The 25,819-nt window shown below is 46.5% G+C and overlaps 1 protein-coding gene across 4 annotated transcripts in view; it reads right to left on the bottom strand.

Moving 5' to 3' along the window:
- SETD9 (SET domain containing 9) overlaps window positions 1-25,819 on the bottom strand; it is a 60,768-nt gene that overhangs the window by 24,419 nt on the left and 10,530 nt on the right. For all 4 annotated transcript variants that reach the window (XM_063962615.1, XM_063962604.1, XM_063962593.1 and 1 more), the window contains exons 2-3: window positions 21,835-22,184; window positions 20,567-20,690 (exon numbers count right to left, since the gene is read on the bottom strand). In XM_063962615.1, coding sequence (XP_063818685.1) covers window positions 20,567-20,690; window positions 21,835-22,184 — 474 coding nt within the window. The remainder of the gene's footprint in view (window positions 1-20,566; window positions 20,691-21,834; window positions 22,185-25,819) is intronic.

The raw sequence follows: 25,819 nt of genomic DNA, 5'->3' as shown, positions 1-25,819 counted from the left end.
CAGTGGGATCACTCGCAAGTTGACCCCTAGATCGTACGAGTATTATCCCAGGGGTAAAGATTGGAGAGTCGAGACATCTTCTCCTCGCAGGTTCCTGAAGTCTGCTTTACCAACGGCTCCCTCCGACAGGGAGGCAGCATTGGAAACAATTCACAAGCTGTATATCCAGCAGGTGATAATCAAAGTACCCCTCCTACGACAAGGAAAAGGGTATTATTTTTCCACACTATATTGTGGTACTGAAGCCAGACGGCTTGGTGACACATAGTCTAAATCTAAAATGTTTGAACACTTACATAAAAGGTTCAAATCGAGATAAAGTCACTCAGAGCAGTGATAGCGAACCGGAAAAAAGGGGACTATATGGTGTCCCTGGACATCAAGGATTACCTCCATGTCCAAATTTTGTCCTTCTCATCAAGGGTACCTCTGGTTCGTGGTACAGAACTGTCAATATCAGTTTCAGACGATGCCGTTTGAATTATCCACGGCACCCCGGGCCTTTTTACCAAGGTAATGGCCGAAAAGATGTTTCTTCAAAGAAAAAAGGCATCTAAATTATCCCTTACTTGCACGACCTAAAAAGGGCAAGTTCCAGAGAACAGTTGGAGGTCGGAAGAGCACTATCTAAAGTAGTTCTTCGACGGCACGACTGGATTCTAAATATTCCAAGAATCGCAGCTGTTTTCCGACGATACGTCTGCTGTTCCTAGGGATGATTCTGGACACAGTTCAGAAAAAGGTTTTTCTTCCCGAGGAAAAAGCCAAGGAGTTATCCGACCTGTCAGGAACCTCCTAAAACCAGGAAAGGTGTCTGTACATCAATGCACAGGAGTCCTGGGAAAAATGGTGGCTTTTTACGAAGCAATTCCATTCGGCAGATTCCATGCAAGAATTTTCCAAAGGGATCTGTTGGACAAATGGTCAGGGTCGCATCCTCAGATGCACCTGCGAATAACCCTGTCGCCAAGGACAAGGGTATATCTTCTGTGGTGGTTGCAAAAGGCTCATCTATTGGAGGGCCGCAGATTCGGCATACAGGATTTGATCCTGGTGACCACGGACGCCAGCCTGAGAGGTTGGGGAGCAGTCACACAAGGAAGAAACTTCCAGGGGGTATGGACGAACCTGGAAAAGTCTCTTCACATAAACATTCTGGTACTAAGAGCAATCTAAAATGCTCTAAGCCAGGCGGAACCACTCCTGCAAGGAAAACCGGTGTTGATTCAGTCGGACAACATCACGGCGGTCGCCCATGTAAACAGACAGGGCGGCACAAGAAGCAGGAGTGCAATGGCAGAAGCTGCCAAGATTCTTCGCTGGGCGGAGAATCACGTAATAGCACTGTCAGCAGTGTTCTTCCCGGGCGTGGACAACTGGGAAGCAGACTTCCTCAGCAGACACGATATTCACCCGGGAGAGGGGGGTCTTCATCCAGAAGTCTTCCACATGCTAATAAACTGTTGGGAAAGACCAATGGTAGACATGATGGCGTCTCGCCTCAACAAGAAACTGGACAAGTATTGCGCCAGGTCAAGAGATCCACAGGCAATAGCTGTGGACGCACTGGTAACACCTTGGGTGTACAAATCAGTATATGTGTTTCCTCCTCTGCCTCTCATACCAAAGGTATTGAAGATTATACGGTGAGGAGGAGTAAGAACAATACTAGTGGCTCCGGATTGGCCAAGAAGGACTTGGTACCCGGAACTTCAAGAGTTGGTCACGGACGACCCGTGCCCTCTACTTCTGAGAAGGGACCTGCTACAACAGGGTCCCTGTCTCTTTCAAGACTTACCGCGGCTGCGTTTGACGGCATGGCGGTTGAACGCCAGATCCTAAAAGGGAAAGGCATTCCAGAAGAAGTCATTCCTACCTTGATTAAGGCAAGGAAGGAAGTCACCGCGAAACATTATCACCGCATTTGGCGAAAATATGTCGCGTGGTGCGAGGATCGGAGTGTTCCGACGGAGGAATTTCAACTGGGTCGTTTCCTACATTTCCTACAATCAGGATTGTCTAGGGGTCTCAAATTGAGATCTATTAAGGTTCAAATTTCGGCCCTGTCAATATTCTTCCAAAAAGAATTGGCCTCAGTTCCTGAGGTACAGACTTTTGTTAAAGGAGTACTGCATATACAGCCTCCTGTGGTGCCTCCGGTGGCACCGTGGGATCTAAATGTAGTTTTAGATTTCCTCAAATCCCATTGGTTTGAACCATTGAAAAAGGTGGATTTTAAATATCTCACATGGAAAGTGACTATGTTACTGGCCCTGGCTTCCGCCAGGAGAGTATCTAAATTGGCGGCTTTATCTTATAAAAGCCCTTATCTAATCTTCCATTCGGATAGGGCAGAACTGAGGACTCGTCCGCATTTTCTCCCTAAGGTGGTATCAGCGTTTCACCTGAACCAACCTATTGTGGTGCCTGCGGCCACTGGCGACTTGGAGGACTCCAAGTTGTTGGACGTTGTCAGAGCCTTAAAAATATACATTTCAAGGACGGCTGAAGTCAGAAAATCTGACTCGCTGTTGATACTATATGCACCCAACAAGTTGGGTGCCCCTGCTTCTAAGCAGACGATTGCTCGTTGGATTTGTAACACAATTCAACTTGCTCATTCTGTGGCAGGCCTGCCACAGCCTAAATCTGTTAAGGCCCATTCCACAAGGAAGGTGGGCTCATCTTGGGCGGCTGCCCGAGGGGTCTCGGCATTACAATTCTGTCGAGCAGCTACGTGGTCGGGGGAAAACACGTTTGTAAAATTCTACAAATTTGATACCCTGGCAAAAGAGGACTTGGAATTCTCTCATTCGGTGCTGCAGAGTCATCCGCACTCTCCCGCCCGTTTGGGAGCTTTGGTATAATCCCCATGGTCCTTTCAGGAACCCCAGCATCCACTTAGGACGATAGAGAAAATAAGAATTTACTTACCGATAATTCTATTTCTCGGAGTCCGTAGTGGATGCTGGGCGCCCATCCCAAGTGCGGATTATCTGCAATACTGTACATAGTTATTGTTAACAAATTCGGGTTATATTGTTAAGGAGCCATCTTTAAGAGGCTCTTTCTGTTATCATACTGTTAACTGGGTTTAGATCACAAGTTGTACGGTGTGATTGGTGTGGCTGGTATGAGTCTTACCCGGGATTCAAATTGCCTCCCTTATTGTGTACGCTCGTCCGGGCACAGTACCTAACTGGAGTCTGGAGGAGGGTCATAGGGGGAGGAGCCAGTGCACACCACCTGATCTGGTAAAAGCTTTACTTTTTTGTGCCCTGTCTCCTGCGGAGCCGCTATTCCCCATGGTCCTTTCAGGAACCCCAGCATCCACTACGGACTCCGAGAAATAGAATTATCGGTAAGTAAATTCTTATTATTTCAACACATACATGGCTCCTTTGTCAGACTGCAACATTGTACACATACACGGCTTCTCTGTCAGATAAGATTGTACACATACATGGGTTCTCTGTCAGACAAGATTGTACACATACACGGGTCCTCTGTCAGACTGCAAGATTGTACACATACACGGCTTCTCTGTCAGACAAGATTGTACACATACATGGCTCCTTTGTCAGACAAGATTGTACACATACACGGGTCCTCTGTCAGACAAGATTGTACATATACACGGCTCCTCTGTAAAACAAGATTGTACATATACACGGATCCTCTGTAAAACAAGATTGTACACATACACGGGTCCTCTGTCAGACTGCAAGATTGTACACAAACACGGCTCCTCTGTCATACAAGATTGTGCACATACACGGCTCCTCTGTCAGACAAGATTGTACACATACACGGCTTCTCTGTCAGACAAGATTGTACACATACACGGGTCCTCTGTCAGACAAGAATGTACACATACACAGCTCCTCTGTCAGACAAGATTGTACACATACATGGCTCCTTTGTCAGACAAGATTGCACACATACACGGGTCCTCTGTCAGACAAGATTGTACATATACACGGCTTTTCTGTCAGACAAGATTGTACACATACACAGGTCCTCTGTCAGACAAGATTGTACACATACACGGCTCCTCTGTCAGACAAGATTGTACACATACACGGGTGCTCTGTCAGACAAGAATGTACACATACAATACACAAAGTGGAAAGCTGCTCAATCAGATTGTAATGTCACTCAGGTGCTAAAAGGGGAGGGGTAATTCTAAAACACAGAATTACCCCTCCCCTTTTAGCACCTGAGTGACATTACAATCTGATTGAGCAGCTTTCCACTTTGTGTATTGTATATAGAGAGGCATAAATGGGTCAGCATTAGGAGGGATTGCTGACTCCAGAAGTGCCATAGGGGAAGCCAGGGGTATCCCCAGGTAAGCTGGCTCTTAGATGCTGTAGGTGCCATTACCATGTGGCCTTACACTGGGAATTTAACCCAGATATATTTGTAATTATTTATGGGGTGGGTGTGGGGTGCGGTGGCCCCTGTGTCGGTATGGCTGGGCTGCTTCAGGTCGGCACACCCTAACACTTTATTAACACTTATTATTTTTCCTATCACTTTGTATATATTATTTTAATCACACCACTTACATAGCACTTCTGTGCTTCTTATTAACCCCTATTAATTCTCACCTGTGTGCTGACCTGGGGTGGCCGACCTGTGCCGACATCGTGGGGTCCTGCGCCTCAGGCCCATACCTAGTATTAGGGACCCCCAGTGACGGAGAAGCCTTGTCGATCGGCCTGGGGGCTTAACCCTATATCTGCAGATATACGCAACTAAGATCTCCGTATTATCTGACTATTATTATATAGTAATATTATTCACTCGGTGTGCATTAGGGAACACAGTTTTTTTCCTACAAAGAATGTACACATACACAGCTCCTCTGTCAGACAAGATTGTACACATACATGGCTCCTTTGTCAGACAAGATTGTACACATACACGGGTCCTCTGTCAGACAAGATTGTACATATACACGGCTCCTCTGTAAAACAAGATTGTACACATACACGGGTCCTCTGTCAGACTGCAAGATTGTACACAAACACGGCTCCTCTGTCATACAAGATTGTGCACATACACAGCTCCTCTGTCAGACAACATTGTACACATACACGGCTTCTCTGTCAGACAAGATTGTACACATACATGGCTCCTTGGTCAGACTGCAAAATTGTACACATACAAGGGCTCCTCTGTTAGACAAGATTGTACACAAACACGGCTCCTCTGTCAGACAAGATTGTACACATATACGGGTCCTCTGTCAGACTGCAAGATTGTACACAAACACGGCTCCTCTGTCATACAAGATTGTACACATACACAGCTCCTCTGTCAGACAAGATTGTGCACATACACGGCTCCTCTGTCAGACAAGATTGTACACATACACGGCTTCTCTGTCAGACAAGATTGTACACATATACGGCTCCTTTGTCAGACTGCAAGATTGTACACGTACACGGCTCCTCTGTCAGACAAGATTGTACACATACATGGCTTCTCTGTCAGACAAGATTGTACACATATACGGGTCCTCTGTCAGACAAGATTGTATACCTACACCTGTCCTCTGTCAGACAAGATTGTACACATACACGGCTCCTCTGTCAGACAAGATTGTACACATACACGGCTTCTCTGTCAGACAAGATTGTACACATACACGGCTCCTTTGTCAGACTGCAAGATTTGTACACGTACACGGCTCCTCTGTCAGACAAGATTGTACACATACACGGCTTCTCTGTCGGACAAGATTGAACACATACACGGCTTCTCTGTCAGACAACATTGTACACATACACCGGTCCTCTGTCAGACAAGATTGTACATATACACGGCTCCTCTGTCAGACAAGATTGTACACATGAACAACAGGCTTTGTAATTGTAAAAACAACAAAGTGTTTTGGTATTACCACTGTGGTTAATGTGGTCAGAATTTACACTCTGAGCTGTAAGACAATGGCTAAAAAAGGCAAGCTTATATATAAAGTATTATCATGTGGCCTTACACTGGGCTATTAGACCCAGACATATTTGTCATTATTTATGGGGTAGGTTTGGGGTGCGATTTTACCTGTGTTGGTATGGCTGGGCTGCTTCAGGTTGGCACACCCTAACACTTTATTAACACTTATGTTTTTCCCTGTCACATTGTATATATTTTTGTATTATTTTAATCACACCTCACTTACATAGCACTTATGTGCTTCTTATTAACCCTTACTAATTTTCACCTGTGTGCTGCCCTGGGGTAGCCGACCTGTGCCGACATGATGGTGTCCCGCACTCTGGACCCACACCTAGTATTAGGGACCCCCAGTGACAGAGACGCCTTGCCGTTCGGTCTGGGGGCTTAACCCTATATCTGCAGATATACGCAACTAAGATCTCTGTATTATCTGATTATTATGTAGTGTTATTTCTCACTCAGTGTGCATTAGGGATAGCTATGTTTTCTCTTACCCAGAATTACCCCTCCCTTTTAGCACCTGAGTGACATCACAATCTGAGCAGTTTACAAATAAATGTGCATTATGTATAAAGTATGTTTGTATGAGTGTGGTATAAAAAGTTGATATTCAGAATGTCAACAAGGACAGCATGTCAGCATGTCAACACTAACAATGTTGACCCTGACTGAATGTCTGTGTTGTGAAAGTAGACAGTCAACAATGCTATTTTCCATTCACCTTTCTAACCCTAACCACAGATTAACCCTTGGTGGACATCAATGAGGAACCCTCTCAGCACAGGATACAGAAATCTTGCACCAATGATAAATGACAAACACTTTGGAACATTGATATTCCAGTGACTTGTTTTCATTTTTCTCCAGTTACAGTGCATCCGGAAAGTATTCACAGCGCTTCACTTTTTCCACATTTTGTTGTTACAGCCTTATTCCAAAATGGAATAAATTCATTTTTCCCCTCAAAATTCTACCCCATAATGACAACGTGAAAAAAATGTTTTTGAGATTTTTGCAAATTAATTAGAAATAAAAAACTAAGAAATCACATGTATATAAGTATTCACAGCCTTTGCTCAATACTTTGTTGATGCACTTTTGGCAGCAATTACAGCTTCAAGTCTTTTTAAATATGATGCCACGAGCTTGGCACACCTATCTTTGGGCAGTTTCGCCCATTCCTCTTTGCAGCACCTCTCAAACTCCATCAGGTTGGATGGGAAGCGTCAGTGCACAGCCATTTTCAGATCTGTCCAGAGATGTTCAATCGGATTCAAGTCTGGGCTCTGGCTGGACCACTCAAGGACATTCACAGAGTTGTCCTGAAGCTACTCCTTTGATGTCTTGGCTGTGTGCTTAGGGTCGGTGTACTGCAGAAAGATGAACCGTCGCCCAAGTCTGAGTTTAAGAGCGCTCTGGAGCAGGTTTTTATCCAGGATGTCTCTGTACATTGCTGCATTCATCTTTCCCTCTATCCTGACTAGTCTCCCAGTTCCTGCCGCTGAAAAACATCCCCTCAGCATGATGCTGCCACCACCATGCTTCACTGTAGGGATGGTATTGGACTGGTGATGAGCGGTGCCTGGTTTCCTCCAAACATGACGCCTGGCATTCAACCAAAGAGTTCAATCTTTGTCTCATCAGACCAGAGAATTTTGTTTCTCATGGTCTGAGAGGCCTTCAGGTGCATTTTGGCAAACTCCAGGCGGGCTGCCATGTGCTTTTTACTAAGGAGTGGCTTCCGTCTGGCCACTCTACCATACAGGACTGATTGGTGGATTGCTGCAGAGATGGTTGTCCTTCTGGAAGGTTCTGCTCTCTCCACAAAGGAATGCTGTGGCTCTGACAGAGTGACCATCGGGTTCCTGCTCACCTCCCTGACTAGGGCCCTTCTCCCCCCGATTGCTCAGTTTAGACGGCCGGCCAGCTCTAGGAAGAGTCATGGTGGTTCCGAACTTCTTCCATTTACGGATGATGGAGGTCACTGTGCTCATTGGGACTTTCAAAGCAGCAGATATTTTTCTGTACCCTTCTCCAGATTTGTGCCTCAGGACAATCCTGTCTCGAAGGTCTGCAGACAATTCCTTTGACTTCATGCTTGGTTTGTGCTGTCAAGTGTGGGACTTTATATAGACAGGTGTGTGCCTTTCCAAATCATGTCCAATCAACTGAATTTACCACAGGTGGACTCCAATTAAGCTGTATGAACATCTCAAGGATGAACAGTGGAAACAAGATGCACCTGAGTTAAATTTTGAGCTTCATGGCAAAGGCTGTGAATACTTATGTACATGTGATTTCTTTGTTTTTTATTTTTAATAAAGTTGCAAAAATCTCAAAAAAATAGAATTTTGAGGAAAAAATAGGATTTTAATGACCTAACGGTAAATCCTTTTCTCGTAGTCCATAGAGGATGCTGGGGTCCACATTAGTACCATGGGGTATAGACGGGTCCACTAGGAGCCATGGGCACTTTAAGAGTTTAATAGTGTGGGCTGGCTCCTCCCTCTATGCCCCTCCTACCAGACCCAGTCTAGAAACTGTGCCCGAGGAGACGGACATACTTCAAGAGAAGGCAATACACAGATAGTGGTGAGATTCACACCAGCTCACACATAACAAGGCAAACCAAGCTAACCTGCTTGAAACATTTCAGCAACAGCTGAACAACAGTACTTAACCAAGTAACAAGGCAATACTGAACCAAGTAACAACTGCAGGAAAACGAAGCGCTGGGCGGGCGCCCAGCATCCTCTATGGACTATGAGAAAAGGATTTACTGGTAGGTAATTAAAATCCTATTTTCTCTTACGTCCTAGAGGACGCTGGGGTCCACATTAGTACCATGGGGATGTATCAAAGCTCCCAGTACGGGATTGACCAAATGTTAGGTCCTTAGAGGCCAAAATATCGGACTTGTAGAACTTAGCAAACGTGTTCGACCCTGACCAAGTTGCTGCTCGGCAAAGTTATAAAACTGAGACACCCCGGGCAGCCGCCCAGGAAGAACCCACTTTACGAGTAGAGTGAGCCTTAACAGATTTTGGACACGGCAAGCCTGCCGTAGAATAAGCATGCTGGATAGTGAACCTGATCCAGCGAGAAATCGTCTGTTTAGAAGCAGGACACCCAATCTTGTTGGGGTCATAAAGGACAAACAGAGTCCGACTTTCTGTGACGAGTTCCCTTCACATAAATCTTCAAAGCCCTCACAACATCCAAGGACTTTGAGGTAATCGAGGAGTCAGTAGTCACTGGCACCACAATATGTTGGTTGATATGAAAAGCCGACACAACCTTCGGAAGAAATTGCTGACGCGTCCTGAGCTCAGCTCTATCTTCATGGAAAATTAAGTAGAGGCTTTTGCAGGACAAAGCCCCCAATTCAAACACACGCCTAGCAGAAGCTAATGCCAATAGTGTGACCGCCTTCCTAGTGAGAAACTTGACCTCAATCTTCTGTAAAGGCTCGAACCAATCTGATTGCAGGAACTGCAACACCAAGTTAAGATCCCAAGGAGGCACAAAGGGAGGCTGGATGTGCAGCATCCCTTTCAAGAAAGTCTGAACCTCAGGGAGGGCAACCAACTGTTTCTGGAAGAAAATGGACAAGGCCGAAATCTGGACTTTTATGGAGCCCAAACGTAGGCCCACATCCTCACCTGCTTGCAGGAAAAGGAGAAACCGCCCAAGTTGAAACTTCACCGTAGGAAACTTCTAGGATTCACACCAAGACACATACTTTTTCCAAATGCGATGGTAATGTTTAGACATTACTCCTTTCCTAGCCTGGATCAGGGTAGGAATAATCTTTTTTGGAATGCCTTTCCGAGCTAAGATCTGGCGTTCAACCTCCATGCCGTCAAATGTAGCCGTGGTAAGTCTTGATAAGCGAACGGCCCCTGTTGCAGAAGGTTCGCCCGAAGAGGAAGAAGCCTCGGATCTTCCAGCAGTAACTCCAGAAGATCCGCGTACCAAGCCCTTCTTGGCCAGTCCGGAGCAATGAGAATCGCCTGAACTCTTGTTCTTTTTATAAGTTTTAGAATCCTTGGGATGAGTGGGAGCAGAGGGAACACATACACCGACTGGAAGATCCACGGAGCCACCAGTGCGTCCACCGCCACTGCCTGTGGGTCTCTCGACCTGGAACAGTACCTGCGAAGCTTCTTGTTGAGGTGGGAGGCCATCATGTCTAAGTGAGGTACGTCCCACAGAATTGTCACTTCTGCGAACACCTCTGGGTGGAGTCCCCACTCTCCTGGATGGAGATTGTGTCTGCTGAGGAAGTCCGCTTCCCAATTGTCCACTCCTGGAATGAAGATTGCTGACAGCGCCATCGTGTGTCTTTCTGCCCAGAGGAGGATCTTTGTTACCTCTGTCATTGCAGCTCTGCTCTTTGTTCCGCCTTGTCGGTTGATGTAGGCCACCGTCGTTACATTGTCCGACTGCACCTGAATGGCCTGACTTTGCAGAAGATGTGCCACTTGTAGAAGGCCGTTGAATACGGCTCTCAGTTCCAGAATGTTTATAGGAAGGATAGATTCCAGACTTTACCAGCTTTCTTGGAAGTTTTCCCCTTGGGTTACCGTGCCCCAACCTCTGAGACTTGCATCCGTGGTTAGAAGGATCCAGTTCTGAAACCCGCACCTGCGGCCCTCGAGAAGGTGAGGTATTTGCAGCCACCATAGGAGTGAAATCCTGGCTTTCGGCGACAGACGTATCCACTGGTGCATGTGTAGGTGGGATCCCGACCTCTTGTCCAGAAGATCCAGTTGGAAGGACCGTGCATGAAATCTTCCGTACTGTAGAGCCTCGTAGGAGGCAACCATCTTCCCCAGTAGATGAATGCACTGATGAACAGATACCCGGGTAGGCTTCAAGACATCCCGGACCATTGTTTGTATCACCAACGCTTTCTCCAGTGGTAGAAATACCCTCTGCACTTCCGTGTCGAGGATCATCCCTAGGAAAGACAATCTCCTTGTCGGCTCCAAATGTGACTTTGGAAGATTTAGGATCCAACCATGATCCCGGAGCAGTCGAGTTGTGAGAACAATGGACTGCAACAACTTCTCCCTGGATGATGCTTTTATCAGCAGATCGTCCAGATATGGAATTATGTTCACTTACTGCTTGCGGAGTAGAAGCATCATCTCTGCCATTACTTTGGTGAACACACTCGGTGCCATGGACAGGCCAAATGGCAGCGCCTGGAACTGAGAGTGACAGGCCAACAGCGCAAACCTGAGATAAGCCTGGTGTGGCGGCCAAATAGGAATGTGAAGGAATGCATCCTTGATATCTAAGGATACCAGGAATTCCCCCTCCACCAGACTTGAGATCACCGCTCTCAGAGACTCCATCTTGAACTTGAATTCCCTCAAATATGGATTTAACGATTTGAGGTTCACTATTGGTCTGACCGAACTGTCCGGCTTTGGCACCACAAAAAGGTTTGAGTAGTAACCTTTGTTTTCCAGATGAGGTGGAACTGGAACAATGATATTTGCCCTTTCCAATTTTTGAATGGCTTCCTGTAAGATAGCCCTTCCTGTCAGCAAAGCTTGTAAGCCTGATTTCAAAAATCTGTGAGGTGGGAGCCCTTGAAACTCCAGTCTGTACCCTTGAGATACAATATCTTGTTACCAGGGGTCCAGGCCTGAGGACGCCCAGACCTGACTGAAATTTCTGAGACGTGCTCCCACCTGCCCGACCTCCAGGCTGGGAGGCCCACCGTCATGCTGAGGATTTTGAGGAAACAGAACCCGGCTTCTGTTCCTGGGAACCTGCCGGTACAGGTTTTCTGGATTTTCCCCGACCACCTCTGCAGAAGGTGGAAGGGGACTTGGACTTCTTAACCTTTGCGGTCCGAAAGGACTGCATTGTAAACGCAGAGAAGGATTTTTTCGGCGTCGGAGTGGCTGAGGGAAGAAAGGTTGACTTATCCGCGGTTGCCGTGGAGATCCACGCATCCAAAGCTTCCCCAAATAGAGCTTGACCTGTGAAGGGTAGGTTCTCCACACTCTTCTTGGATTCCGCATCCGCAGACCATTGACGCAGACAGAGTCCCCTGCGTGCGGAGACAGCCATGGAAGACGTCCTTGCATTTAGATTACCAAGGTCCTTCATGGCCTCCACCATGAAACCCGCAGAATCCTGTATGTGACGTAAAAACATTTTAATGTCACTTCTATTCATAGTATCTAAATCCTCTAGTAACGTGCCTGACCGATTTACTACGGCTTTAGAAATCCATACACAAGCAATAGTGGGCCAAAGCGCCACGCCTGAAGCAGTGTATATGGATTTGAGCGTAGTCTCAATCTTGCGGTCTGCCGGTTCTTTCAAAGCGGTAGAGCCAGGGACAGGTAAAACCACCTTTTTAGACAATCTAGAAACAGAAGCGTCTACTATAGGAGGGTTTTCCCACTTTTTCCTATCCTCTTCAGGGAAAGGAAAAGCAACCAGAACTCTCTTTGGGATTTGGAATTTTTTCTCCGGGTTTTCCCAGGATTTTTCAAATAATGCGTTTAATTCCCTAGACGCAGGGAAGGTAAGGGAGACTTTCTTATTGTTTGTAAAGTAAGCCTTCTCGACCTGTTCAGATACCTTGTCAGTAATGTGTAAAACGTCCCGAATGGCCTCAATCATTAGCTGCACCCCTTTAGCAAGAGATGCCTCCCCCCGCAGTATATCCCCATCACCCGTATCAGAGTAGGTATCCGTGTCGACTTGCATTACCTGGGCAAGAGCACGTTTTATTTTGACATATACTAGGAGAGTTTGTTGAGGTAGCGGGAGTAGAATACGACAAAACCTCTACAGAGTTTTTTAAAACCTGTTTTCAGTCTCATAATGAGCTATCCTAGATGAAATCTGGGATATCATACCCTTAATAGAAGCCACCCACTGGGGTTCGGATTCAGAGGGCTGAGACAGTATATTGCATTCCTGAGTACATGGAGTAGACTCTTCTGGAGAAGATACATACTCTGCAGCACAAGATACAGAGTCCCTAGACATGGTAATGTGAGATATATAGCATACACACACACACACACACAGGAAAATGTCAGACACAGTTTCCCTCAAGTACCTTCAGAGAGACACAGAGTTAGGGAGCCAGCCCACACAGCGCCCCAGTAGACAGTTATCACAGGATTTTAATTACCTAGAGGTAAATCCTTTTCTCGCAGTCCGTAGAGGATGCTGGGGTCCACATTAGTACCATGGGGTATAGACGGGTCCACTAGGAGCCATTGGCACTTTAAGAGTTTGAGAGTGTGGACTGGCTCCTCCCTCTATGCCCCTCCTACCAGACACAGTCTAGAAACCGTGCCCGAGGAGACGGACATCTTCGAAAGAAGGATTTAACACAGATAGTGGCGAGATTCACACCAGCTCCCAAACAAGGCAAACCAAGCTAACTAGCTTGATACATCAGCAACTGCTGAACAATATTACTTACCAAGTAACAAAACAGTACTTAACCAAGAACTAAGCAGTACTGAACTAAGTAACCACTGCAGGATCACGAAGCGCTAGGCGGGCGCCCAGCATCCTCTACAGACTACGAGAAAAGGATTTACCGGTAGGTATTTAAAATCCTATTTTCTCTTACGTCCTAGAGGATGCTGGGGTCCACATTAGCACCATGGGGATGTACCAAAGCTCCCAGAATGGAAGGGAGAGCGCGGAGGTTCCTGCAGAACTGATTGACCAAACTTCAGGTCCTCAGAGGCCAAAGTATCGAACTTGTAGAACTTTGCGAACGTGTTCAACCACGACCAAGTAGCCGTTCGGCAGAGACACCCCGGGCAGCCGCCCAGGAAGAACCCACCTTACGAGTAGAGTGGGCCTTAACAGACGTAGGACACGGCAGGCCTGCCGTAGAATACGCATGCTGGATAGTGAACCCGATCCAGCGAGAGATTGTCTGCTTAGAAGCAGGACACCCTATTTTCTTGGGATCATACAGGACAAACAGAGAGTCCGATTTTCTATGACGAGCAGTCCTCTTCACATAGATTTTCAGAGCCCTTACAACATCTAAGGACTTTGATGAAATTGAGCAGTCAGTAGTATGGGCTTTTACATGACAAAGCCCCCAACTCCGACACACGTCTAGCAGAAGCCAAGGCCAACAAAGTGACAGCCTTCCACGTGAGAAACTTGACCTCAACCCCCTGTAGAGGGCAGCCAACTGTTTCTGTAAGAAAATGGATAGAGCCGAAATCTGGACCTTTACGGATCCTAACCTCAGGACCATAGCCACACCTGCTTGCAGGAAGAGGAGAAAACGTCCCAGTTGAAACTCCACCGTAGAAAATCCCTTGGACTCACACCAAGATCATATTTTTTTTTAAAATAGGATGGTAATGTTTAGACTTTACCCCAGTCCTAGCCTGTATCAGGGTAGGAATAACTTTGTTCGGAATGCCCTTCCGAGCCAGTATCTGGCGTTCAACTTCCATGCAGTCAAACGTAGCCATGGTAAGTCTTGATAGGCGAACGGCCCCTTCTGCAGCAGGTCCTCCCGAAGAGGAAGAGACCTCGGCTCTTCTAGCCGTAGATCCAGAAGATCCACGTACCGTGACCTTCTTGGCCAGTCTAGAGGCTTGAACCCTTGTTCTCCTTGTGAGCTTTAGCACTCTTGGAATGAGTGGAAGTGGTGGAAAACACGTTCACCGACTGGAATACCCACGGAGCCACTATGGCGTCCACCGCCACTGCTTGCGGGTCCCTCGACCTGGAACAATATTGCCGAAGCTTCTTGTTGAGACGAGAGGCCAACATGTCTATTTGGGGTACACCCCAAAGATCTGTTACCTCTGTGAACACCCCCGGATGGAGACCCCACTCCCCTGAATGTAGATTGCTGACAGCGCCAACTCGTGTTTTTCTTCCCAGAGGATGATTCTTGTTTTTCTTCCCAGAGGATGATTCTTGTTACCTCTAACATTGCAGCTCTGCTCTTCGTTCCGCCCTGTCGGTTTATGTATGCCACCGTCGTTACATTGTCCGACTGCACTGGAATGGTCCGATTTCTCAGAAGATGGGCCGCTTGGAGAAGACCGTTGTAGATGGCTTTTAGTTCCAGAATGTTTATCAGTAGGCAGGCTTCCAGACTTGACCACCAGGTTTCCCCTTGAGCGACTGCGCCCCAGCCCCGGAGACTTATATCCGTGGTTAGAAGGATCCAGTCCTGAATCCCGAACATGCAGCCCTCCAGAAGGTGAGGTAATTGCAGCCACCAGATCAGTGAAATCCTGGCCTTAGGCGACAGACGTATTCTCTGGTGCATGTGTAGATGAGATCCCGACCACTTGTCTAGGAGATCCAGTTGGAAGGACCGAGCATGAAACCTCCTGTACTACAGAGCCTCATAAGAGGCCACCATTGTCCCCGGAAGGCGAATGCACTGATGAACCTACACCCGGGCTGGCCTCAGGACATTCCGGACCAATGTTTGTATCACCAACGCTTTTTCCTCTGGAAGAAACACCCTCCGCACTTTTGTGTCGAGGAAAATTCCCAGAAAGGACAACCTCCTGGTTGGTTCCAAATGTGATTTTGGAAGATTCAGGATCCACCGTGTTCCCTGAGTAGATGGGTCGTGAGAACTATGGACTGTGACAGCTTCTCCTTGGATGATGCCTTTATCAGCAGATCGTCCAGATATGGAATTATGTTCACCCTCTGTCTGCGGAGGAGAACCACCATTTCCGCCATCACCTTGGTGAATACCCTTGGTGCTGTGGAGAGGCCGAATGGTAGGGCCTGGAATTGAAAATGACAGTCCAACTGCGAATCAGAGATAAGCTTGATGCGGCGGCCAAATCGGAATTTGGAGGTACACATCCTTGATATCTAGGGATACCATGCATTCCCCCTCCTCCAGACCTGATATCACTGCCCGTAGAGACTCCATTGTGAACATGAACTACCTCAGAAAGGGGTTTAGTGATTTTAAGTTCAGAATGGGTACCACAAAAAGGTTCGAATAGTAACCCTTGTTTTGCATCTTGGGAGGAAATGGTACAATAACCTGTGCCTTCACCAACTTCTGGATGGCTCCCTGTAGGGTAGCCTGATTTGAAGAACCGGTGAGGAGGGAGATCTTGAAACTCCAGCCGGTACCCCTGGGACACAATATCTTGAACCCAGGGATCCAGGCCAGACGACACCCAGACGTGACTGAAATGTATGAATCTCGCCCCCACCGGCCCAACCTCCAGGCCGCGCGGTCCACCATCATGCTGAGGACTTTGGCATACCTGAAGCAGGCTTCTGTTCCGGGGAATCTGCAGCAGCAGGTTTCTTGGATTTTGGTCGACCTCCTCTAAAGAAGGTGTTGGACGGTTTGGCCTTTCTTGTTTTAGCAACCCGAAAGGACTGTGATGTAGCTGAAGAAAAAGGTTTCTTTGTAGCAGGTGCAACTGAGGGAAGAAAAGGTGACTTACCCGCTGTAGCCGTGGAGATCCACGCATCCAACGCTTCCCCAAAGAGAGCCTGACCTGTGTAGGGTAGGGTCTCCGCAACTCTCCTGGATTCCGCGTCGGCAGACCACTGGCGCAGCCATAGTCCTCGGCGAGCCGAGACAGACATGGAATATATTCCTGCAGCCATCGAACCCAGGTCTTTCATGGATTCCACCATAACTCCTGCAGAATCCTGAATGTTACGTAAAAACAATTCAACGTCACTTTTATCCATTGTATCCAAATCCTCAAGCAATGTGCCTTACCACTTTACTATAGCTTTGGAAATCCATGCACAGGCAAAAGTAGGACGTAGTATCGCCCCTGAAGCCGTGTATATGGATTTGAGCATAGTATCAATTTTGGTATCAGCCGGCTCCTTTAAGGCGGTTGATCCTGGGACAGGTAAAATCACCTTTTTCGAGAGTCTGGACACAGACGCGTCCACTATGGGTGGTTTTTCCCATTTCTTTCTATCCTCCTCAGGAAAGGGGAAAGCAACCAGAACTCTTCTAGGGATCTGGAATTTTTTCTCCGGGTTTTCCCATGCTTTTTCAAAAATAGCATTTAATTCTTTGGACACGGGAAAAGTTAGCGAGGCTTTCTTATTTTCAGTAAAGTAAGCCTCCTCAACCTGCTCAGGTGTTATATCAGCAATATTCAACACATCCCTGATAGCCTCTATCATCAACTGCACCCCTTTAGCAATAGATGCGGCCCCCCTGAGCACATCCCCATCACCGTCTGCAGTGTCAGAATCGGTATCCGTGTCATCTTGTATAATCTGGGCAAGAGCATGTTTGTAGGAACCTACAGAGGGGGGCCCTGAGGTAACAGAACCAGAACAAACTGCCATAGAGGTCTGTAAAACCTGAGTTGCAGATTCATTTTGTGCAACCCTAGTAGAAATCTGAGAAATCATAGATTTGATAGAGGATAACCATTCAGGCTCCCTTGCTGCTATCTGCGATAAAACAGTGCAATCCTGATTACATGGAATGAGATCATCCTGAGAGGACATTTACTCTGCAGCATATGACACAGAGTCCCTGGACATAGCTAAAAGGAGACCCCAAACACTCTACACACACACACACGCACACAAACACACACACGGGATGATAGACAGAGTTTCACCCCCAAGAATGGCAAGAGAGACACAGAGATTGGAGCCAACCCACACACAGCGCTTTCAATGGTATAGGGAAACCCCAACCAGCGCTGACTGTGTACCTTAATAGGTTACACAGTCTGTACACAGCCTCCCCCCCTTCTACAACCCCCTGGTACCGTAAGAGATAGCTGGAGTTGCTCTGCAGGGACTGCTCTTCACTGACAGCGTTTCTGCAGGCAGGAAAATGGCGCCGAACGCTGCTGGATCCGCTCTGAGAAGCTCCGCCCCCTTAATGGCGCTATCTTTACGCTCTTCAGGAAATTATACTGGCCTGAGGATTCATGCTGGAGGCGATCCCGGGACCCTGACAGGCTTTAGAGGTCAGTGTAAGGTGCAGGCGCTGGCTCAGGGCGCCCCTCACAGCGACGCACTATGTACCGCTGATCCCCGGAGCGCAGTTAGTACTGCGCTCCATACCCTGTTGCCACCATCTTCACACCGGCCCCCGCTTGCTAGGAGGGCCGGTGACTCACTCGCCACTGATCTTCTGGTTCTGTAAGGGGGTGGTGGCATGCTGCTGAGGTGAGCGATCCCCTTTGGCGGGGAACGTTCAATCCCCTCAGGACTTCAGTGTCCTGTCAGTGGAGATAGTGGCTCAGACCCCGCAGGGCGGACACTACTCCCCCCCTTAGTCCCACGATGCAGGGAGGCTATTGCCAGCAGCCTCCCTGTAAAATAAAAAACTCTAAAATAAACTTTTACCAGAGAAGCTCTGGAGAGCTCCCCTAGCTGTGACTGGCTCCTCCGGGCACATTTTCTAAACTGAGTCTGGTATGAGGGGCATAGAGGGAGGAGCCAGCCCACACTCTCAAACTCTTAAAGTGCCAATGGCTCCTAGTGGACCCGTCTATACCCCATGGTACTAATGTGGACCCCAGCATCCCCTAGGACGTAAGAGAAAATAATAAATGCCTGGCGCTGACTGAGTAATCTAAACAGACTACACAGTAATGTAAATAAACACTATTCCCCCCTTCTATAACCCCCTGGTACCGCACAGGATAGCTGGAGTTATGTGGAGGGCCAGCGCTCCCTGTCAGCGTCTCTGTAGTGTGATCTGCAGGGAGAAAATGGCGCTGGTGAGTGCTGGATCCGCTCTGAGGAGAAGCTCTGCCCCCTAAAATGGCGCATCTTCCCACACTTATACAGATTATACTGGCCTGAGGTAATGGCGCTAGCAGTAGTACAGATGTCCCTGATAGCAATAGTGACCAGTGTAAGGGTGTTTGTGTTGGCCCAGGGCACCCCTCACAGCGCTGCACAATATACCTCTGAGCCCTCCGGAGCGCAGCATCAGCGCTGCGCTCCCACCCTGATGCCGCCATTCTCACCGGCTCTCTGCTTGTCGGGGCGCCGGCGTCCTACTCACCACCGACGTCTTCTGGCTCTTTTAGGGGGTGGTGGCAGTGCTGCGGGAGCGAGCGGTCGCCTCAGGGGATTGCGATCGACACACTCAGAAGCTCAGTGTACGGTCAGCGGGGATAGGGGCCATTAACCTCAGAGGGTTGGATCCTACTCCCCCCGTAAGTCCTACGAAGCAGGGAGGCTGGTGCCAGCAGTCTCCCTGTACCTAACTCTTTAAAAAAATAATAAAACTAAAAGAACTCCTAGGAGCTCCAACGGGCACATTTCCTAAACTGGGTCTGGCAGGAGGGGCATAGAGGTAGGAGCCAGCCCACACTCTCAAAGTACCTACAGCTCCTAGTGGACCCGTCTATACCCCATGGTACTAATGTGGACCCCAGCATCCTCTAGGACGTAAGAGAAAAATTAATTTATTCCATTTTGGAATAAGGCTGAAACATAACAAAATGTGGAAAAAGTGAAGCGATGTGAATACTTCCCAGATGCACTGTATTTATCTTGTTACTGCTGAGCAACCGACCAGTATGAACAAGCCATTACTTAGCCTTATGGTCAATCTCTTGTGAGAATCTTATAGTATGTGGCCAGCAGCATGTGTAGGAGGTGACACAGACACAATGGTTGGTTCTACCAGTCATTGATAAGGGGTGGTAATAAGCTTTTAATAATTTTTTTTTTAAAAATGGGCACTAATCAATTCAATTTTAATAGGTAATACTGTAGTTTATGAACTACAAGGTATATTATTTTTAAACTTCTCTCTTGGTTGACGTACGTACCCATTAGGGCCAATCTTCAAGGACATACAGAGAGGTACAGATTAAGGAGAACTAAATCTATGTCCTGTTACCCCAAACAGAGCAGCTCCCATGCACTAAAAATGGACAGAACAAAATAATTAGGCATTCAAAGGGGTGTGTTAGAGTATACCAGGACAGTAATTATGACACCCACATTCAGACAGTGTCGACAGGGTCTAAAGTCAACATTGACATGTCAACATTATGCAAACTGACAGTGAGAATGGTGACCATGCTATCTCAGCCTAACCCTAACCGCAGCCTAACCCTATTTCTTATAGGTTCATAATGTAGACATGCTGTCAATGTCTACATGTTGCATGTCGATATTATGTCAACATTGTGAATGATGTCAACATTTTGAATGTCAACATTGTAAGTATCGACAATATGACAGTGTGGAAATGTGCCACTCCATAGATTTTACCTTTAGTGTTCACTTAAGACTACCTAATATAGGGGTCTATTCATGAAGCAGCGAAAACTGTGGAGAAGTGAGCCAGTGGAGAAGAACCAATCAGCATTGAAGTAACATTTATAATTTGCATACTATAAAATTATACAGCAGCTGATTGGTTGCCATGGGCAATTTCTCCACTGGCTCACTTCTCCACTCTTTTCACTGCTTTATGAATAGACCCCACAGTTAGTTGAAGCGTAAGATTACCATTAAATCTGTTCTTATTTTACCCTGAGCATATTTTCTTCTCGTACACTTCTACTAATACACAACTACTATAGCTGTTACAGCATCACTATGCCACACTACATGGACACACCTGTACACAGACTTTGAGATCTTCTTGTCATTCCCATCAATGAGAATTCCATCGAGGCAGCGGAAAATAAAGGGGTTTCCAATTGACTGAATTAAAATGGGTTCATACGTCTGGTAAATTGCACCTGTCAGAAAAGACACACTCAGAAATAAATGATACATTATTCATAACTTCCCCTATACACGTGTAGCAAATACATAGGCACAAATTATTTCTTTAGAACATTTAAGATTAAAATCGGCAGCAAGATGGAACTGTACAAGCGCTTATTATTACACTGGTACGCAGCATGTGACAGTCTGACAGGAAGGAATATCAGGAGTGCTATATATAATCAGGGAAAGCGTCAGTGCACGCAACATACACAGTGATATATAAACAGCTACAGAGAGTACAACAAAAGGAGATGAAAGATGAATGTGATGCTTGTCTGCTGTAATATTCTGGGTGTCTATACACTGTATATGTTGCACCATACAACAGTTAACACTCATTACCTAATATGAAAGTGAAATAATTGAATACAATCATTACCATAGCCGGATTAAGGAGTGGGGGGAGGCAGGGTGTAAGTACCTCCGGGCCCCCTATCTCTGGGGGTACCCCGGCCTGAGCCGCTCTGCCCCAGCTCTAATACTGCTGTCTCCACTCTCCAGCCTCCGCCACCAGCAGCAGCGGAGGCTAGAGAAGATTACCAGGATCAGTCCACATGCTGGCACAGAGGAGGGAGGGAGCTTCTGCACATCACACAGCTGCCCACAGCGGCTGGAAGAGTATACGGTGGGTCAGCCGAGGGGCGGGACCGCTCAATCCTTCCCTAAGGGTACAGTAATGCCTCTGTGTCTCAGCTAGATGGCTGCTGCTGACGTCACCTCTACACAGAACTCCCAGAGCGGGCCACCGTACACTCCAGGTCACTGGAGGTAAGCTAGGGACAGCCAGGGGACGTTTACATTTGGGACTCTCCTTCCTGTCATCTCTCATGGGGGGGACACAGCGGGAACAGCAAGGGGGAGTTGCTGACAAGATGCAGAGGACTCCCTTGTCTTATGTGCCCTGGGCCCCCCGAATGCTTAATCCGGCCCTGATCATTACAATGGGTATAGCTATGTCAGTAATCACACAGGAACTGGCTTTATGATTACCTGAACATCGGATTCCTGAATCCTCTGGTACTTATGGATCATTATGAAGACTGTCTAGGAAAATGCATTGCGCTTAAACAGGGTATATTTTACACTTTGCTTTAGATCTGAAATAAAACGTACCAGGGTACATAGATACTACAGCTCCTTTTGGCACAAACCCTTTGGAAACAAATACTCCGGTACCAGCACCGTCCAGGGAACTTTGGCGTCTGTCAATGGAGAAACCCAGAGACCTGAGCAGTATGTCATCCGCTTGAGGTGTGAGATCACAGTACGAGCTCCTCTCCTGATTACCAGTACCTGTCAGCCCATAAATGGACTTAGTGGCTTCAGGAAGCAGATCCAGGAGGTCTCTTTGTCTGTGTAAATCCGCTCTGAATAAAGCCTGGAAAAGGCCTACTAGGGTGGAATACACTTTAGCATCAGGTATCACTTTGTCGCTGTGACTGTCCGCTACGTAGCGCATGTTCCTGTTGCAATTCACACAAAAAAAAGGAGAACATAGTTAATCAAGTCATGCTGATGTGCCGACAAACAAGCCAGACTGTGGTGTTCTCATTAACATGGGTTTACAAAAAAAATAAAAAATCTTATCAGTTGCTCAATGCCCCATGTCATATTTCCCATAAAGTCATTGAAATGACGTCCTAGCTGGCAAATGAGGTGCCTGTATTACTATAGTTCTATCAGAAAAAAACAAAGTGAATCCAAAATAAAAAAGGATGTGGTATACATCTACATTACTTAGGCCTACAGACATTAGGTCGACCCCATATGGTTGACAGACAAAATGTCAAGAGATGAAATGTCAACACTGAAAAAGGTTGACAGATACAAAAGGTTGACCTGATGATGGTCAACGCAAAATGGTCAACACTTATTTTTTATTTATTTTTTGCATTTTTGGGGTTAGTGTGGAGAATTTTTCCATCGGGGACTACCACTTGTAGAAACATGTCCAATCGCGGGCTCACTTCACTCGCCACAAGGTTACTTAAGGTTCTGATTTGTGACATGGAAAGTCAAGGAAGGAAAAAGTCCATATGTCGACATTTTGTTCCACGTCAACTTTGTGCCTGTCGACCTAATGAAGGCTACCAAATTAAACAACCCCTCGGCATCTCATAGGAGACTTTTCTACAATGTAAGATGTAGGTGTGAGCTGCATAACACAGACTGTTTTCATATGCTACTGTATGCTACCTGGCAGAGGGGAGACGTATCAAAGCTTGGAGAGAAATAAAGTGGAGAAAAAGTACTAACCAATCAGCTTCTAACAGTCACTTTACAGGGTGTGTTTGAAAAATTACAGTAGCTGATTGGTACTGTACTTTATCTCTCTCCAGTGTTTGATACAGTTCCCCCTGGGAGTGCTCACATGCCATTAATCTGATGGTATGATCACAATGGTAGGTTTTCAGCAGCCATGTCAGTAAGAAAGAAATATTTTCCTATAGACATTAGATTTGATCAGAGATGTCACTTTGGGAAGTTGGCTCTAGGATCCACTATCAAACCCAGTTGACACACCCTGCATTGACAATGGACAATGCGGCCCCACTGAAATCAAAAAACATTCTGACAACTGATTGACCACAAAGCCATTTAAAAAAAGCACCGCACATTTACACAGGGAAGCAGTGTTTCCTTTATCTGCCGCTACGCTGTGCTGCCACCTTTAAAAATAAAAATGTAATTCTGAGAACTAGTTCTGTAAAAAGGGGAAAAAATCATGGAAATCACTTCAGAAATTAATAAAATAAGTGTTTGAAAATGTATCCAGAGTATGAAGGCTACTCTACATCTTGTATCAACTTTAGGGGAGTATCGGCACCTTTTCACATGGGGAAAAAAAAGAAGCTCTGCCAGTAAGCAAGGGAATGTGGCAACAAATATGTAGAATATTACAGGGAATACTTACTTTCCAGGTGGCTATCTTTTTCCTACCCTTCCTATTACTTTATATGGGCTTCATTGGGATGTCACTCGGTTATGACAGTCAGGAAAGCGTGCTTCTCAGCACATTATTGTTATGACAGTCATGAAAGCGTGTTTCTCAGCACATTATTGTTATGACAGTCAGGAAAGTGTGCTTATCTGCACATTATTGTTATGACAGTCAGGAAAGCGTGCTTCTCAGCACATTATTGTTATGACAGTCAGGAAAGCGTGCTTCTCAGCACATTACTGTTATGACAGTCATGAAAGCGTGCTTCTCAGCACATTATTGTTATGACAGTCAGGAAAGCGTGCTTCTCAGCACATTATTGTTATTACAGTCATGAAAGCGTGCTTCTCAGCACATTATTGTTATGACAGTCATGAAAGCGTGTTTCTCAGCACATTATTGTTATGACAGTCAGGAAAGCGTGCTTCTCAGCACATTATTGTTATGACAGTCAGGAAAGCGTGCTTCTCAGCACATTATTGTTATGACAGTCAGGAAAGTGTGCTTCTCTGCACATTATTGTTATGACAGTCAGGAAAGCGTGCTTCTCTGCACATTATTGTTATGACAGTCAGGAAAGCGTGCTTCTCTGCACATTATTGTTATGACAGTCAGGAAAGTGTGCTTCTCAGCACATTACTGTTATGACAGTCAGGAAAGCGCGCTTCTCGGCACATTACTGTTATGACAGTCAGGAAAGCGTGCTTCTCGGCACATTATTGTTATGACAGTCAGGAAAGCGTGCTTCTCGGCACATTATTGTTATGACAGTCAGGAAAGCGTGCTTCTCGGCACATTATTGTTATGACAGTCAGGAAAGCGCGCTTCTCGGCACATTATTGTTATGACAGTCAGGAAAGCGTGCTTCTCGGCACATTATTGTTATGACAGTCAGGAAAGCGTGCTTCTCGGCACATTATTGTTATGACAGTCAGGAAAGCGTGCTTCTCTGCACATTATTGTTATGACAGTCAGGAAAGCGCGCTTCTCTGCACATTATTGTTATGACAGTCAGGAAAGCGCGCTTCTCGGCACATTATTGTTATGACAGTCAGGAAAGCGCGCTTCTCGGCACATTATTGTTATGACAGTCAGGAAAGCGCGCTACTCGGCACATTATTGTTATGACAGTCAGGAAAGCGTGCTTCTCGGCACATTATTGTTATGACAGTCAGGAAAGCGTGCTTCTCGGCACATTACTGTTATGACAGTCAGGAAAGCGTGCTTCTCGGCACATTACTGTTATGACAGTCAGGAAAGCGTGCTTCTCTGCACATTAGTGTTATGACAGTCAAGAAAGCGTGCTTCTCGGCACATTATTGTTATGACAGTCAGGAAAGCGTGCTTCTCTGCACATTATTGTTATGACAGTCAGGAAAGCGTGCTTCTCTGCACATTATTGTTATGACAGTCAGGAAAGCGCGCTTCTCGGCACATTATTTTTATGACAGTCAGGAAAGCGTGCTTCTCTGCACATTATTGTATGACAGTCAGGAAAGTGTGCTTCTCTGCACATTATAGTATGACAGTCAGGAAAGTGTGCTTCTCTGCGCATTATTGTTATGACAGCCAGGAAAGCGCGCTTCTCTGCACATTATTGTTATGACAGTCAGGAAAGCGTGCTTCTCAGCACATTATTGTTATGACAGTCAGGAAAGTGTGCTTCTCTACACATTATTGTTATGACAGTCAGGAAAGCGTGCTTCTCGGCACATTATTGTTATGACAGTCAGGAAAGCGTGCTTCTCGGCACATTATTGTTATGACAGTCAGGAAAGCGTGCTTCTCGGCACATTATTGTTATGACAGTCAGGAAAGCGTGCTTCTTGGCACATTACTGTTATGACAGTCAGGAAAGCGTGCTTCTCTGCACATTAGTGTTATGACAGTCAAGAAAGCGTGCTTCTCGGCACATTATTGTTATGACAGTCAGGAAAGCGTGCTTCTCTGCACATTAGTGTTATGACAGTCAGGAAAGTGTGCTTCTCTGCACATTATTGTATGACAGTCAGGAAAGTGTGCTTCTCTGCGCATTATTGTTATGACAGTCAGGAAAGCGTGCTTCTCTGCACATTATTGTTATGACAGTCAGGAAAGCGTGCTTCTCTGCACATCATTGTTATGACAGTCAGAAAAGCGTGCTTCTCAGCACATTAC

Source organism: Pseudophryne corroboree, chromosome 1, assembly GCF_028390025.1.
Source record: "Pseudophryne corroboree isolate aPseCor3 chromosome 1, aPseCor3.hap2, whole genome shotgun sequence".
Classification (NCBI taxonomy): Eukaryota; Metazoa; Chordata; class Amphibia; order Anura; family Myobatrachidae; genus Pseudophryne; species Pseudophryne corroboree.
Note: the sequence above shows the minus strand (reverse complement) of the source record. Positions and strands in the feature narration are given on the sequence as shown.